General features: G+C 37.0%; 1 protein-coding gene across 1 annotated transcript; it reads right to left on the reverse strand.

Annotated features, from left to right (window-relative positions):
* Positions 1-4972: 4972 nt before the first annotated feature.
* LOC145680325 (E3 ubiquitin-protein ligase MARCHF6) lies at positions 4973-17331 on the reverse strand. Its single transcript, XM_081750701.1, has 2 exons — positions 17036-17331; positions 4973-8485 (listed from the first exon to the last, which is right to left on the reverse strand). The coding sequence occupies exon 2, from the start codon at positions 8461-8463 to the stop codon at positions 5743-5745; it is 2721 nt and encodes a 906-aa protein (XP_081606827.1). The 5' UTR covers positions 8464-8485; positions 17036-17331; the 3' UTR covers positions 4973-5742.
* Positions 17332-17788: the final 457 nt, after the last annotated feature.

Raw genomic sequence — 17788 nt, forward strand, 5'->3', positions numbered from 1 at the left:
TAAAGCAAGAGTGCATCACGGAGACAAAAAAAGTTCAGTGAAAGTGTAATGCTATGGGGAGCAATGTGTTCCAAAGGTGTGGGAAGAATTAAAGCTTGCACAGGTCCAATCGATGGTTTATCATATTGTGAGATACTAAAGGAGCTTTTGAATACAGCTACGGAGCATTTCACTGGTTTAAACCTTGGACCATTCATTTTCCAATATGATAATGCATCGTGCCACCGATCTAGGGTTCTTCAACAGAGTCAGAATTAGGTATTCAGAGGTTATGGTGGCCAGCCAATTCACCTGATATGAACACCATCGAAAATTTGTGGGCTATTATGTCTTTTAAATTGAGCAAATATTGTTGTAGTAACAGAACAGAATTAACGGGGAAAAATGTTTAGGTTTGGTACCATAGTACGTTTGAGAAACTTGTTGCATCAATGCCAAAAAGAATCCAGGCTCTTAAAAAAGCTAATGGACAACGCACAAAATATTGAAACACTGTTCATTTGTATGTTAAATAATGTAAACTGTATTGTAAAGCAATAATATTAAGGTATATTACATAGTAATAAATAGCCTGTCATTAAAGTCTTGAACAAAACTTTTCCAGAAAACATACGGGCGGGGATATTTTTATGGACCGAACTATATATATATATATATATATATATATATATTGAGCATTTAATAAAATTAACTCTCCAGAGAAGAAATTGTGACAAAATTTCTCCGATGGGTGGAAAGAGAGCGGGGCGAGATCGGATAGCAAAAGTTGGAGGCGTTATATTCGGGACATAATCCTTCACAGGATAGGGGATTAGTATTGCTGATGTTGTGGAATTTGAAATTCAGAATATAAAGGAGACACCAGGGCATTTGCTAGTACGAATATAAAAGTTCAATACATTTTAAGAATATTACTAATTCATCCATAACTGACTTTCAGTTAAAATTGGCTCGTACCTTTGAGAAACGACCCCCCCCCCTTTTCATTTCACTAGTTGTTTGAAAATATACTGCTGATTATATCGTAACCAGCTGAACGCCTGTTCTTCGCACGGGGAAATAAGTCTATAGGAAATGTCTGAAAGGTACCCTACCTCTCTCCCTTAGGATGTGTATTTTAATCGAAAGGAATGCCGAAAAACAGCTCGACTCATGTGCCAAGTATGTTCACTCGTTTAATCGCTTCCGTGAATTTCCTCTTCTATTCTAAGTGGGTCGTTGGTTTTCTTTGTTGAGTTTCCTCGTTTTCTCTGGAGTTATGTGCTTTATATTCAAAGGATTAGGTGTCCCAGAGTTCTTTCCCTGATTACAAACATTTATAAGGCATAAAATAAGACACACAGACAAATACATTTATCTTAAATTGCATTTAACATATTCTAGATTTTGTGTACATACTTATTATTATTTTGTTTCTTACAGGGCTCAGTGACGGAATCGGACACCATTTGCAGAAACATGTATTCAAACCAGGACAAATCCCAATGTGTCCTCTGGTATCACGAGACATTCACCAAAAACAGTCCAGAGACAATTCCAGACGGCATACCATAGAGAGCCACTAGGTGTTAAAAGCGTCGAGATGTATGCTAAGTTTAAGGAAACAGGCAGCATCAGTGATCTTCCTACAACAGGCAAGTCTGGATCTAGTGCGCAGACAATTCCGACAGTGAGAAACGCCTTCGTGAGAAGTCCCAAGAAGTCAGTCTGCAGAGCCTCACGTTAGTTGCAGATTCCTAAGACATCAGTGCACCGCATCCTACATGAACAACATCTTTTCCGTGCGCACGAAGTCCAGATCGTGCAGTCCCTACAATCAATGTATGACTTCGCTGTTACCTTATTTTCAGAGATTGAGGCAGATGTTGACTATATGAAACGTGTCTTTTTCTCAGATGATGAGGCTCTATTTGATTTGAACGATGTTGTCAACCGACACAATGCTAGGATCTGGGAGTCAGAGAATTCCCACGCTGTGTTTGAGACCGTCTCTCTCTCTTTCTATATATATATATATATATATATATATATATATATATATATATATATATATATATATGAGAGAGAGAGAGAGAGAGAGATGGATAGGTAGAGATAGATATAACTCACTCTCTCTCAGGAAACAAAGAAATATCCATACAAGGTACATAAAAAGCAAATTTTTACTGGATACCATAAGTGACAAGTAAAGTCCTTCAGGACATCTTAATACAAGGTGGTGTGACGAATTATCCAATATAGATGGTTGTCAAAAAGCATTGGAAAGACAATCCAGCAATGGATCGACAATTGTTGATGTTGATATGTATGCGTTTCAAATATACTGTAAATAATCCTCACCACTACACTCATGTGATCCCAGTTCTCATCCTTGATATCTGAGCATTTGAAATTAAGAAATAAACGCTTACACCTTGTTCTGAGAAATCATACGTAAGAATTTCTAAAAATAAGAATTTAACTAAATTTTACTGTTCCTGGGTATAAATGAGTAAAATTTATTGTTGTTTTGTTATAACAAGTCGTTCTGCGAACTCGAAATATTTTAACAACCGGTTCTACCGAACCGGCTGAATAGCACCACTGGTTGCGACCACCCATCTAATACTTTGTTGCTATACCTTTTGCTCAGAGGACGCCCTGCACTCGGCGTGACATGGTTTCTGGTAGTTGCTGTATTTTTCCACGGGAATATGATACCATATATTCCTAGTGGCATCCGTGAGCCCACAGGTGGTGCAGGAATCATGGTGCGAAGAGCTCGTTCCATAACATCCCATAAATGTTCTACACGATTAATTTCCGGTGAGTTAGAGGGGCCAATTCATATGCTACAGCTCCGTGGAATATTCTTAAGCCAAGCAACTAGTCCTGGCTTAGTGGCACTGTGTATTATCGTCCTGAAAAATCCCATCTTCGTGTGGGCAGAAGTGTTGCATTGTAGGGTGTATGTGGTCCTCTAACACATGCAGGTACACAACGGATGTTTTGCTGTAGTCCATGCACCAACGATCCCAGTCCATACCGACAGAAGTATCCCCAAACCATACAACCGCCCCCACCTGCTTGTACAGTACACACCATGCACGAGGGGTTCATAGCTTCGTGCTGTTGGCTCCACACACACGCACACCTGTCCGAGAGGAGTAGCACAAACCGTGATTTATCGGACTAATACACTTTTTTCCATTCATCTACGGTCCAATTAGCGTGTTCTTTGCCTAAGCGCAACGAAGTTGGCAGTTACGAGTCGTAAGGAGTGGGTCGTCTGCTGTAGAACTTCATACGTGTCAGTTTACGCTGTTTATTGACGCACCTATTGCTCGGGTATCCACAATCACGATCATCTTCCATTATAACAGTGTGCTGTCTGCCAACATGTAGCCTTGAGTTGTTCTTTCTCTGCAACAATACCAGTCGGAGTGGTCATGTAATCAGTTCAGTTGCTGGCTACACTTCCTCGTGTGGACGGATGGTTTCAATTCAGTGAGCGTTCAGTTTTTCATGTAACATGAGAATTTAACATTTTCTTCTTAAGTTTTTCTTTCTTTTTACACATACCAAAATGCGATGAAAAATTCTTAAACGCTTTTGGTGTAGAAATCATCTTAAAAATAGGTTCCTCTACGGTAATACAAAATTGTTTCAAATATATAACTTACCTCTATCTCACATTTGGTTTACAGTTTTCTCGAAGGAAAATCCTCGACCCTGTCGATTAAGTTTTGGAAAATTTATATGTAATTTGCGATTTTCGTGATGACGCATGATTAATTCTCTAAATAGGCACTATACAAGACTTAGGAATAGTATTAAGTAACACAACTGCTTTCTAAGATTAATTTCCACAAGAATAATACAAAGTAGCGCAAAACCTACCTACCAAATGCAAAAAGTAATTTTATCCGCAATTAAATTGTAAAATTTGACAAAATTTGCGTTACAGATTACATACACTTGGCAGTTTGTAAATCATGTTTTTTATCATCATTATCTTAAAGCCATCTGAAAATGAAATCTGCTATAAAACATGAAAGTTTTGCTTTTTAAACGAATTTTCTTTACAAAGTGTCACATTTTGTGATGAAGTTCTGTGAAATCGTTGAACATCTTGCATTATATCCAAGTAAATGGCAAGATTTGCAGATGTATCTCATAATTTAAATTAGAATTTGAGATGTCTTTTAATTCAGTTGATCCTCACAAAGTTCGTAAATAGGTTTTGCGTCATATATTTAAAAACTGTGTACACGATATCATCTGGAGCTAATGGCCAGAGATAGTTATATTTTGACGTATATTATTTTAATTCCAATTCATAGTACAGAGTTCCCACTTATTTGACGAGCACGAATTCCCTAACTTTTCCGTATTTACCAAATCATGATATATAAATTTCCAAGTCTATATATAAAGAAAATAGCAACTATATTTTTTCCCATTAGGAAGATCCTATTTACTAAGCATGTCCATGCATATAATATACATGTGTAAGTAGAGAAATTTTACAAAACTAATTTATTTTATAAAATGGAGGGTACGGTGGCTCAGTTGTATAGTGCTTACCTCCGGTGCGTGGGGTCCGTGGTTCGATCTCCAAGGTAGTAAGTTTGTCTTGGACGACGTGTACGTGAGTTTTCTCGGGATACTCCCACATTCTCATTCCACCACCATGCACTTACCTTATAATCGCGGGACGTTAAACTGAAATACGGTATTTTGTTTAGTTTAATTTTATAAAATATCCCTACCAAGTACTCTGGTACGACAAGACAAGAGATGGCTTCTAAGGACTAAAATTCCCTGACATTTCCAGGTCGGTGGGAACCCTGTAGTAATATTCGTGTTAATTTCTAACCTATGAGGCTTGATTGTATAAAACATATTTATACATTTGTACAAACTGCAACCTACATGTTATATACTTTCAATATTTTTTTTTCTTCTTAAAAAGAAACACAAAAAAAGAGAATTACACAGTTGCTGATAATTTTAATACCAGAAAATGAAAATGACAGTTCTTTTTTTTTTTATGACAGAAGGTGTTCACAGTTTATACATCATAATAGTAACAGGGCTTAAGAAACAAACTTCCATTCTTTACTAATATTAACAAAGCCTTCCAAAAAGACCAACACTTTTTTTTTTTAAATCTGTTTTAAATTCTGGGTAACATACAATACAGATTACACTTTGTTACTTTTGAGGAACTTTCACATTACATTGTGAATGTTTAGAAGAGAAACAAATACGACAATACTATTATATTAGGCAGTTTCAGGAAAGTGCCAGAGCTAAGCAATATAAATGATTTTTCTTTCATAATATACGTAGGATCCAAAGAAGAAGAAGAAAAAAAAACAGCTTTTTCTTGCAGTCATGCTCTTAAAATGTTCCGTATTTTAAGTTTTTTTTTTTTCGTAATACACACGAAGAAAATTCCACAACCATTCGGATAAAAAATATCACAAATTCTTTTTATTTTCTGTTGCTTATTATTTAAACATTATCCTCCTTACTTGCTGTGCTGGTTCCAATACTTTTTCTTCCCAATATTAATATGTTGGAAACAAGATGCACACCGTTGCATGTACACAGCTATCTCATATACATATATATATTAAGTATATATAGATGTATTATATACAGATATATACAAGCAGTCACAAACGTCAGAATCATACATCCTTACATTTACATATGCACATACATACAAAACAATTCGTACAATTTTTCTATATACTATTGTGCTGTAAGTCCTTCTGCATTTTGACTAGGTGATTTTCTTCGATGATCATAGTTGACGAGTCTTCTGCCGACTAAATATTTATCGTTCTTTATATGCTCGTATAACTTTCTGAACTGTCTCACTTGAAATGTCACTATGCCCACTATAAGTGCCACAAGCAAAAGGAATGGGTACAATCGGCGTGCTATCAGATTTTGTAACGCTGGGCTAACTACAAACAACGGAACTATGCTTTGGCTGATAATGTACGGGAGAGTAAGAGCCAATCCAAAACATACTATGACAGGGAGCGCCAGTTCGCATAAGATAAATGATAAATTCATGTTCCGAATTCCTTCTTGATACGATCTTTCGATGGCTTGTTTAAACCACCAATTCGGACCCATCATTGTTATCGCACACGTGATCTTCGTGTAGAGAACACCTAGAGCCCAGTCTTGCCAAATGAAAAATATCGGAGTCTGATTTAGAGGGACTCGAAGAGGAACCACTACAACAAGTTCCAACAATAATCCGAACAGCAAAGGTATTACCCCCAAGAGAACTGAGAACGCTACAGCTGATTTTGCGCTTAAAATTGCCCATTGTTGCAATTTTTGGTAAATGGCTGTCCATCCTTGTGGAAGCCAGCTAATGAGAAGCGTCACAGCTCGTGTCAGGAGCCAACATAAATACATACCACAGGCTGCAGTGTACAATTCATGGATCTTTCCCTCTGTTACCCAAAACGACATCACATGCCTTCCTAGCCAAACTGGAACAGTCAAAGCAACTAAACTTGTAATCACTAAGCTTATGCACATAATAAACAACAAACAAATAATCCGAATTGCAAACCAACTGGGTCTGTTGTAAGGTTGAAATCCCGTTGGGCCTTCTCGTTGAAGTAATGCTTGATGCGCTGCTCCTAAGCCACCGCCAAATCCAAGACCCTGTTCTGGTGCAAGAGGAGGTGGTGGAGGAGGGGGGACATGTCGCTGAGGAGCTTCAGCACCGTTGTCATTCCCGTCTCTTTCAGCTTCGTTACTCTCACCAGCTAACGGAACGTCCCCGAGAAGATAGGACCGTAAGTCAAGTAGCCAGGCTGTAGCTTGACACCAAGTTCGAACAATGCTCTTGAGCCATCCTCTAGTATGTGATTGCTCCAACAAGGCCGGCAGAATCACCTGTAACAATAATAATTCCAACGACAACTCGCTTACTTGCGCTTCACTATGCAAAACGATGGTGTAAGGGAGAAACGATGGCCAAACTGCTCTCAGAATGTGTACTGGTAGCCACAACATTAACAACACAGCAGTTCCAAAGATAACCATTGATGCTAACAGCCTTCTAACATGTCTCAAAATGGGAAGATGGATCATCTCTTGGATAGGACTGAAATCAGGGTCATTCAAGTTCCTCAGAAACCATAGTACACCAGGGCGGAGAACTTCGCGTAGAAGAAGAATAAAAGAAGCGAAATAGTACACATACACCATCCCAACCAGCCAGTGAATAAACATCGATGTTCCAGGAGCTAATTTAAAGCTAACCTCTCGATCTTTAAGTGTAGCATCAAACATCGACAATGAACAAATATCAAGCCACCAACCACAGATAAGAGGAAGTACACCTATTTCTACAACAGACAAAAGCGACACTTTGACAACGACGTAGCATAAACCTAGAACACGTTTCGATTTCCGCAGCCTTAGGAGAGACGCCACTGCATGTAAAATGACAAGACAAAGACCAATAACACAGTAACCGCACAACGTTGTTACTAAGCCCTCGAAGTGAGAGGCTGCAGCGTACTCACGTATTTTGAACCCCATTACTGTAAAGTGACCAATATGGTACGGACAAAAAGCGAATACTAAAATAAACAATGTGTTCAGGGACACCACCCAGAACACATGTTCAAGGAAAACTAAGGATCCATCCAGACCAAGGAGCCGTTCCCATGTTAATTCCTCTGCTGCCCGGTCCCACTCGATTGGATTCCAATTCACTTCATCTTGGGCGTCGTTGTTCAACTCTTGGTTAAGATTCGCATGTCCTGCTACATTATTATCCTCCACAACTGGTACGGGTAGATCTACTTCAGCAGCAGGGAGGGCGTCCGCTTGAACCTCAGCATCTGCAACCCCTATATTATTATTTTCCGCAGGTGGCGGATCGGCAGCTATGTTATCTTGCTCCAACCAATCAGGTCCACCGCCATGTAGTATCTGTTCTCGTAACCAAACGAGTCCGATGAAAGCAAATAAGGTACACATCACCACAAAACAGCCATGGAAAATATCTGACATCATATTTTCAGTCGATAACATATCTAATGGTAATGTTAGTACAGAGTTAACCGATCCTGTAAAAAGGCATCGATAGATTCTACATGCAGTTAGTGGAACCACTCCTAACCACGCGAACGCCACCAGCGTGTAATGGAACCAATATTTCACAGCAGTGGCAATGCTAGTTAACAGGCCGCTGACAATGTCTTTAACAGGCAAACGTTTCGGCATGTCTGGAGAGTAGATGGGTGTAAATGAAAATCTATAGCTACATAGTTCACAGTACTCTTTTCGGCTATATCGCATCCACTGCACTAGACACTCCTGGTGAATATACTTAATGCTTCCTGTACAGATGCATGGATGGAAAAGAGGTCGTTCCGGAGAACCCTCCGAACGACACACGCGACATATGTCAGTTTGCTGAAGATCCTCCATTTTTACTCTGGATTCTTCTTCTCTGGAAGGAGAAAAGTAGATATATATTTAAGTAAATTCTTATTTGATAACAAGCTCATATATACTGAAATATAATCAAACTATTGTACAATAGCCAGCAAAAATAGCATTCCTATCCTATAGTGTTATTTTGTTAATAATTTTGGAATTAACTTAGCCACAGAATATGAACTCAACTTAGTTATGTTCTACTTCAATACTTTTGTTAATGATGACTTCTATGACTGTACTTACTCTGTCACTTTCATTAGAGCACTTACAAAACTTGGGTAAACAAATCTGACGTACTATTACACAAGGTATGGAAATGTATTTAATATACAGGGTTATATCCTATCTTATATAAGTAATTTTGATCTTGAAGTATTGTTGTTTCTATTTCAACATTTTTCTTCTCATTTTTTAAGAGAATAAAAGTGAAACAGAACTAAGGTGAGCTCATATTGGTTCTAAAATGGATTCTTTACGTGTCGTCCCATAATTTCTTTTTCTTTTTATTTTTTTTTATTTTTTTATTTTTTTTATTTTTTTTTTTTTTTTTTTACGTAGAACGTAAATACTTCTGTTTCAAGCTACGTTTCAAAGTTACTGGAACTATGCAGTGTAAGTATGCAACTTTGGTAGTAACTGTACAGACATATAAGTAAATCGACACCTTCCAATATGATAAAATGTAACGATTTGAAGGTCAAAATTACTGTTCGTAATTCGTTCCTTATTTCAGGTGTGGACAGTGTGAAGATTCCACACGAGAAACAATAATTTATTGAAACCTTAAGCTCATTGCCAAACATCAATAGGATTGTTGTCCAATTTAAGAGACATCAAAAGAAAAGTATGAGTCCACGTTCTGGCCAACTAGACTTAACGCCAGTTGAGGGCTACCAAAAGTTTAGCGGAATAAACTCCCAAGTTCAAGGATGCATATGTGGCAGAACACCTAAAGTCAGCTGGATTACGGCTGTAAGATATCTACATCATCTAAACTTTTATGAGATAACTGCAAGTCGTAAAACCATGCTTACCACAGCCAGTAATAAGCGGAAACAGTGGGTAACAAACTTTGTGCGGCATGATGTTATGTTAACATTTACTGCCAGGTAATTTTGTCTGATGAACATGTATTTTCCCAATTTTCATCCAGCGGCCGTACTTGCGACTAGACAACCCGTCCAAGTATTCCACTTGGATCACTTACAACCAATGGTCAAATATGAAGGGTTTTCACTGATGGTGTGCGGAGCCATTTAGGAGCTCTGGACGTTCTGAGTTGCTAGAATATGTCGGATGCTCAACAACACTGACTACAGTGACACTTTGCAGTGGGGTCTATTACCGATATTTTCCACTGGGTTGTTTCCAAAAATTGCAACTATGTTTGTCGAAGATGGCACCCCTTGCCATACTGAAAACACCCAAATGTGGCAGACACAAAAAAGCATTCAAAAACTGCTATGGGTCAGCCAGTCCCCGGACATGAACCCAGTTGAATATATCTGGACTACTCTAGAATATGTCCAAACACCCGCTTCTAGTGGAAAACTTCAATGTTTGCGTGAAGAATGGGTAAAACTCCTCCAGGCCAAAATCATGGAACTCATTAATTCCATGCTCCATTGGATTAAGACTTTGCTTCAAGCTAAAGGTCGATCAACAACATATTAATCTGACTAATTTGGTTATCATTTCGTTTCTGTATCAAGTTGGTAAAGCTGTAAAAAGTTTATAAATAGAAGTTTCTATTTACTTATCATATGTATCTGTATGTACAATACGTTCACTATCACAGGGAACTTCTCGTTTAATATGTTTTGCATTATTATACAGAAACCCAATCCTTTATAGTACGGCCGCTGTATCTCTGGCTCTGACAGCTATGCGAAAAAGAAAGCGAGCGTTGATACTACATTGACTCCCCCCCCCCCCCCATAAGGCCCAATGAATGACCGAGCTGTCACCGCGCTGGCAAGGAAACCAGACGTTGTTGCCGTTCCGTATTCTCCCTTTTGTTTGTGCATAGTTGAGTGAAAACTGATTTGAGATGGTGTTTGGTTATTGCAACTTTTCTTTTCTTTTTGTGTGTTTGGATGTGGTGTTAAGAAGTATTGTTATTCATTTGTGACAATGGCTAGTTCTTCAGAACCGAAGCCAAAGAAAATAGTGTATAAAGGACAAATTGGCAACATTGTTTTTTGTCCACGTGTAGAACTGTCAGAGCCAGAGACGTAGCGGCCGTACTATAGTAGTTATTTGTTTTACAAATATATGAAGGGCAAAGGAAAAAAAGAAGGAATGCTACAAAATTGTATTTTCGAGAAAACGACGTTTTAATATTGAAATGAATAGGGTTACTCAAATCTTTTGCCCCTTTCTTTGGACATTTCTACATCTACGCATGCATGGCATATACAGTCAAATAGTACCAAGAGTCATCAAGAGATAGGGCAAAACACCCGTTAAAGTACACATGGACATTCCTTGTTTTTTTTCCTTATCCTTCATATGTTCTAATCTCATTTAAAGAACTGAAACTTCATAACAAACAAAAACTGAGAAACTACTAATATTCTACAAAACTAACACCTTAAATATTCAGAACTAAAGTATTTGGCACTCTCGATTATCGCTTAAGAACTGTCTAGAAATGGCTCTAATCTCACTTAATAAGAATTACGAACAAATTTCATCCCAGTATTGATATGCATGAAACATACAAACTGTACATATATAAGAACATGCATGAAACATTTGTTTAATTAAATTCTGCTCGGCTGACCTTAATAAATCACTAGTATTGAATACGAGGGTGGTTCAGCATACTCCACAGATGATCTCCTTTTAGTTGTGGCAGACACTTGTAGTATTAGGCATAAACATCTAACACCCAAAACACATCCATGCGAATATGGTGGAAACTCTTGGAAAATCTAGTGCCTCAACTCAACTGGCCGCGTGCATTCAATCCTCTTCACAAACAGTTATTAATGAAAAAGATCTCTGCACGGTGGGTTTCAGGAATACTGACGGTCGACCAAAAGAGGACAAGTGAAGTGACAAGTTGGAAACTGTTATGGATAATCAACGCTGACAAACGGAACGTTTTTGTAGAGATTTTTAGCATGGTGAAACGTAAGTTCACCACTTAGATCCTGAATGTAAGCCAAAATATGCAATGGGAACACTCCTCTCCCCTCCACCCAAGGAATTTAAGGTCCAACCGTCAAAGTTTAAAGTAATGACATCTGTTTTTTGGGTTGCGGATGGAATTATTTTAATGGATTATCTTGAACTCAAAAGACAATCATATGGGTTACCTTTTTCTTTTCCAAATCATTTATTTTCTGTAAGTTGGCCACTCTGCAGTGCAATCGATGGGGCCAACATACACAGGTTTCACTGTACCACAAGTATATGTTATTATAATATATGATTATATTTCGTTCATATAAGGATATGCTTTCCAATTTACAAACTCTAACTTCGTCGTGACCTGCTTTGAGCGTATATCTTTACGCAAGTGTAAGTACAGAAATATGTTCTTATCATGGTGGGACATAACAAAATAGAGGGAAATCTTATTTGGAATAGCCTATATCTGGGATTAAACCAGAACGGAAAGTGAAAGCCAATGCCGAGTGAAACCATGATTGTGATATTTAGATCTATGCATATAAGCGTTGGAGCCACGATGGTCTGTAACAGAGTCCTCACCTCTGATGTGTGGGATACGCAGTTTGATCACAGATGACGCCAAGTGGACTTTGTTGCGGACAAATACCGTCTATGTGCTTTTTCTCGATATTCTCCCGTTCCTCCCTCTTCCGTTGTTTACCATTATCATTCATCCCATCATCATCACCATCTCTCCTGCCTCGGTGCATAGTCATGGGACGTTAAAAAAATATGTGAGCATTAATGGTTAAATAGGATTTTAATTAGATTTGAATATTACACTGTCCGAGACTGGGATAGGGCTGTGCAAGATTTCAACATACTGATCGATATTTTAAAATATCGATATCGCGATGTGCGGATACTTTGATATCCGATATATTTCGTCATTTTCGATCTAGTTTGACATTATTCGATATTGCAATAGTTCAATTATTTCCATTTTCTTACAGAACTTCCAGTTATTTGATATTGCCCTATACAAGGTCTAATAATTCAATTTCTCATTGACACTATAACTGAACAGCATTTTTGCTATATTATTGAATCTACTTCTACGAAAAAAAAAAAAAGAAAAAAAAAAAGAATCGAATACGATAATTCAACCGAAGAAGTGTTTTCTCGACGTCTCATTTTGCATCTGTTTGTCAGATTGATCGTCCATTGCTATATATATATAAGCACGCCTAGACTGTTCATTGCATACGGACCAAGGACCTGCGATCGACTTCGTGCTGTGATTCCTTCCACTTCATTCCGTCATTCTACCAGTTCGTTCATCATCATCATCATCATCGTCTTCCTTAGCCTCGGAGCATAAATCGTGGGAGGTAAAAATAAATAAACGCAAGGTTTTACCAGAACAGTCTCTAGAAGGGGTGGAAGTTGAATTTTCTTCCTACCATCAATAATAAGAATAGTTTACTTGAAGTGAAAACTGCAAATTTCTCCAAATGGCAGTACGATTGAAGGTGGATTTTTTTTTTTTTTTTTCGTACACGTACCGATATATCAAATACGATTTAGATGACTGTTCATACGTCTTACATAAACACTTCATTATTAATTCTATAGTGTCTCATTAGTCATTTCTCATAAACAAATCCACGTGGGATGGTTTACCCTTGGGGCGAGTTTTCTTTAAACGATTTTTTCCCAAAATTCGTATTATAATTTAGTTCTTACATAAATATTGCGGTAATAACTGCAGTATGATACGACTTAATTTGAGAAATGGGTCTGAAGTTGAATTTCTGTGTTTCGCGTTCTCACAACCACACCGAAGTCATAAAGGACGGAAACTGCTATTACCGTGGATTCCGAACCACGACGGATTGAATCCCGTGTAGTTGGCGGGTGCAGAATCAACCCTTACAGTATATTTCGTTTCCCACCACACGGCATCACCTCTAAACAATGTAAGAAATGAAGCGGCGACCCATACACTTTATTCATTTATTTCAGATGTAGAAAACAAGTATATCATGCCCTTAGCTAGCGGGCTAAGTTCTCCTCCTCTCTGTGGCCAGCTTGCTCTCCTGAAACTTCTATTTGTTTCTTAGAATAGGCATCTAGGAATTTAAGGCAAACACAACTCCCCCTCAAAAAATCCTCTCTCTCCGTCTTAATATTCTGAAAGTATAGTAATTTCTTGCGAAACTTAGCATCTATTTCTGTATGAACTCACTCTCTATGCATTGTAAGAGGCAGAGAAAGAAAAACATAGATGGCACAATCTATCTCTAGATAGGCAGAGGGACAGAAATTGTTCTCTCTGATTTTTCAGAAATTTAAATATGTGAAATTGTAAGAGAATCTGAGGAAAGTTTTTTTGTAATTGTACCGGAGATGTAGCAAGTCAAAGTTGACCATGAGGAAGCCGTAAATTGTGAAGTTGACCGCATCTTGTATTATAGAAGAATTGAGCTACTATTATAGAAGAATTGAATGTATTGGATCACTGAACCGTATTGAAAATGTGAGGTCACAAGTGTAGCCATAATTTAATTTACAATTGAAAAGAACTGAAACACGTAAACAGTAGAATAGTCCCGAACAAATCGACATCGATCCTTGTAATGTTTATTATTGACAATGAGTACAATATATATATATATATATATATATATATATATATATAATTCAAAAAAATAGCTGTTCCTGCAAGAAGCTTGTGAATAATTAAAAAAAAAAAAGAAAGGTTCATGTAAATGGAGCCATTTTCGCGAAGTATCGTTGGAAAAATACGTGTATTAGCAATTGTAGAAGGTTTTTTTTTTTTTTTTTTTTTTTTTTAAGACAATTATTATTAGTTGCGTGCTTTGTAAATAATATTTACACCGTTTAAATGGTTGTAATTCTATTTTCAATGGAAACCCAAGAGTAAAGGTAACTTATGCGAGATTCTACAAAGTATACAGAAAAATTATTGGTTTTTCTTCATAGTCTTAAATCTGGTGGTTCGAGAATGAGCCCCACGTGGATTAATAATCAAGAATATAATATCAGAAGAAGAGTTACTGATGAAGATCCCAGAGAAGGTTGAAATAATTTAATTTAATATACGTACTATACTATTCTTTTGGTATACAAGGTTAGTACTTAATTTTAATTTATTATAGTCTCTGAACTTTTATTACATCTAACCTCAACTCACTATACCACTGAATGTAAATATCTTGGTTCCCGATGATTATCAATTCCTATAAAAGTGAAATTTGAAGTTCCATTTTTAAGTTATTTTTTAGTATTACTGGTTTTCTTTTTGTACACAACCTAATAATGTCATCTTTCGATCAAGTGCAGCGATTGTGTCATCATCACAATATGATTATCTGCATTATCTTAAAAGCAACATGCATTTTGTCTTCAAATCTTAATTAATTAATTAATCTGGATTACGTGTTTCACATTAAGCCATCCCACATGGTCAAATGTGATTTGAATATTAAGTCAAACAGAAGTGGTTACATAATTTCTAAGTTAATAATTTGATTAGGGCCATGTCAACTGCATAAATAAGTTTCTTCAACACTAGTCATTCTTTCCAAAGTAATACACTTTACCTATACATTTTGTAAATTACAATTGCAGCGTGGAAAACATTTTAACGTAAAACAGGCAATTTTGGCCATCTTGGCACGTATTTAAATAAATAAATAAATAAATAAATAATGGCTGCCGTGGAAATCACGGATATCACCACTGAAAACGTAAAAATGATGGAACACGTATCCTGCAGGAGCATGGAGTACTTGCAATTACTGGTAAGTTGTGTTCTGAATGTTGTAGGGACGCGGTTTTTTCTAGGGAAAGAAATGTGTTTCACTCACAACTTTTTGTTGGAAGTTGCTCGCATATACCCTCCAACCATTTGAGATATGTGAAAATGAATGCTTCGTGGTACTTATTCTCTATTTCATTGCATTCCTGAAATTTGCCCTTGTACTTAATATGTGTTTTTCTAGTGCCCCTGTACTTAATGTATGACTATATGTGGGTGGTATTGAACCCATATCGCATGTCCCGTGCACGTGGATATTACTTACGGTTGTACTACCTGCAAAATGATTCAATTTGTTGTACAAGTGGTAATAGAAATGACAAACCGAGATCACGCTGTATTCACACTCCATGTTGGAATGTGAACAGAACATTATCTGGGTTTGTTGTGTGTTCTATTACCACTTGTACATGATCTAGAATCATTTCTATAGGTAGTACAACAGTAAGAAGTATCCACGTGCACGGGAGGTTGTAAACTATCACCCGTGTCTCTCTAGAGGAGAAGAACGTGTCAACTTCAGAATAGAAGGCATCAGGCAGGTTCTAGAACACTGGCCCGATATCCGATTGAGTTGTAATAATGACAGTAATCAACTTGGTTATTAACCCTTCATTCGCTATCTCTCGCTCGGCATTACTACGCTAATTAAGGATTGCGCTTTGATAAACAAAGGACCCGTCCCGAGCCTTAGGCACTCGGTACACCTACCCATCCTCTCCTGTCACCTATCATTGAAGATCAGAATTACCCCGTGCAGGTGAAATATGACAAAGAAATGCGAGCAAGGATCATTTTTAAAGTATGGAATTGAATGGTTTTTGAGTACAGAAATCACACATTTGTAGAATCTTACTTTGGCCGACAGTTCGTAAAACCATTCAATTCCATACTTATCTGTTTATCAGTTGTCAACAACACTGTTTAAGTGTCAGTAAATAATAGCAGTTCTTTTTTTATGAACCTCAATCTTGAAATAAGTTAGACATATTCCGAGGAATATCTCTGGTTTTTCTCTCATATTTTTATTGCATCAATTATTTCATAATAACTCTGTGAATTTGGAACTTGAAGATTCAATCTTTCCTTATTTAAATGTCTCTAGTCAACCTTCCAGCTGATACGAAACACACTGTTTTCTTTCATCTTTTCGCTACCAGAAAGCATGTAGCTATATAGTAAATCCAAACATTTACACTTCTATTATGGTTTCGAAATGTTATTCTACATATGACATTATTCTGAATTTAACTGATGAGTAATTTAATCTTAGCTGCCATCACCTAGTGAAGGACACCATGATGGCCTACTTGCCACCACCATATTTACTATTAACATAGTATCTACATTAAAAATTTTGGATATCCCTTTCGAATTTTTTCTCTGTACTGAAGAATATACGCAAAATGTCAATTTTCCCTTGAGTACAAACGAAAATACCTAAATTATATAACTCAAAATTACACGTATTTTTTTTTTCGCGTTTCTAGACGTTACGATGGTGAACTATTTTGAACCTGTGTACATGTATCACATCTTACACATTTTATATTATATTTACTAGTATTAAATTATAGAACAATAATAATTACTTACTACAATGTCATACAACATTAAATTCCATTGCTAACTGTAAAATTTCACTCCATATTTCCTTGATTTCTGCCCCTCACTTCTCACTTTCATTTGTCTATAACTGCGTCATGAACAAAATTGCCAACTACCTAATTTATAAATATATTACAAAGTCAGAATGTGTTAATTGTTTTTTCAGTTCTACTCATCGTCTATGCTTAGTGTTAATAAATGAACTACAAAAATATGTTGAGTATTACGGATGAAAATACTGTAATACACTGAATACATGACAATCCTAACTGGAATGTATACTTGGCAAAAATAGCATTGCAGATGCGGAAAATTGTATTCGTTGGAAACACTTGTCGCCTCTAATCGCGTCCTCCCAATTCCGGCCGAATCATTCGCAGTAGTTACAGTTAACTCAGTACCACGCTCAGTACTGTTGCAATATGCAACTAATGCTGCAAATTTAAGCAAATGGTAGATACCGATATGCAGAATTTCAGAAGTGTTAAATTTCTTTATGTTATTTGACCTCAGTTATTTAAAAATATTTGTTGTTTTTATTCCTGTAGCTATGTTTCATTTTAACAATAAATAGACAAAATAAATAACATATTGAAAACGGATGCATACCTTCTCCAATTACTCCTGGAGCCCTATTCCGTATCAGCCTACGGAAAAATTTGTGGGCCGCAACGAAAAGCAAAACATGGAAATGCAATCGTAACTGCTGTGTCCATTATCGCAAACTAGAACGGAAATTTG

This window comes from Thermobia domestica, chromosome 3, assembly GCF_964235325.1.
Source record: "Thermobia domestica chromosome 3, izTheDome1.hap1.1, whole genome shotgun sequence".
NCBI classification, from domain to species: Eukaryota; Metazoa; Arthropoda; class Insecta; order Zygentoma; family Lepismatidae; genus Thermobia; species Thermobia domestica.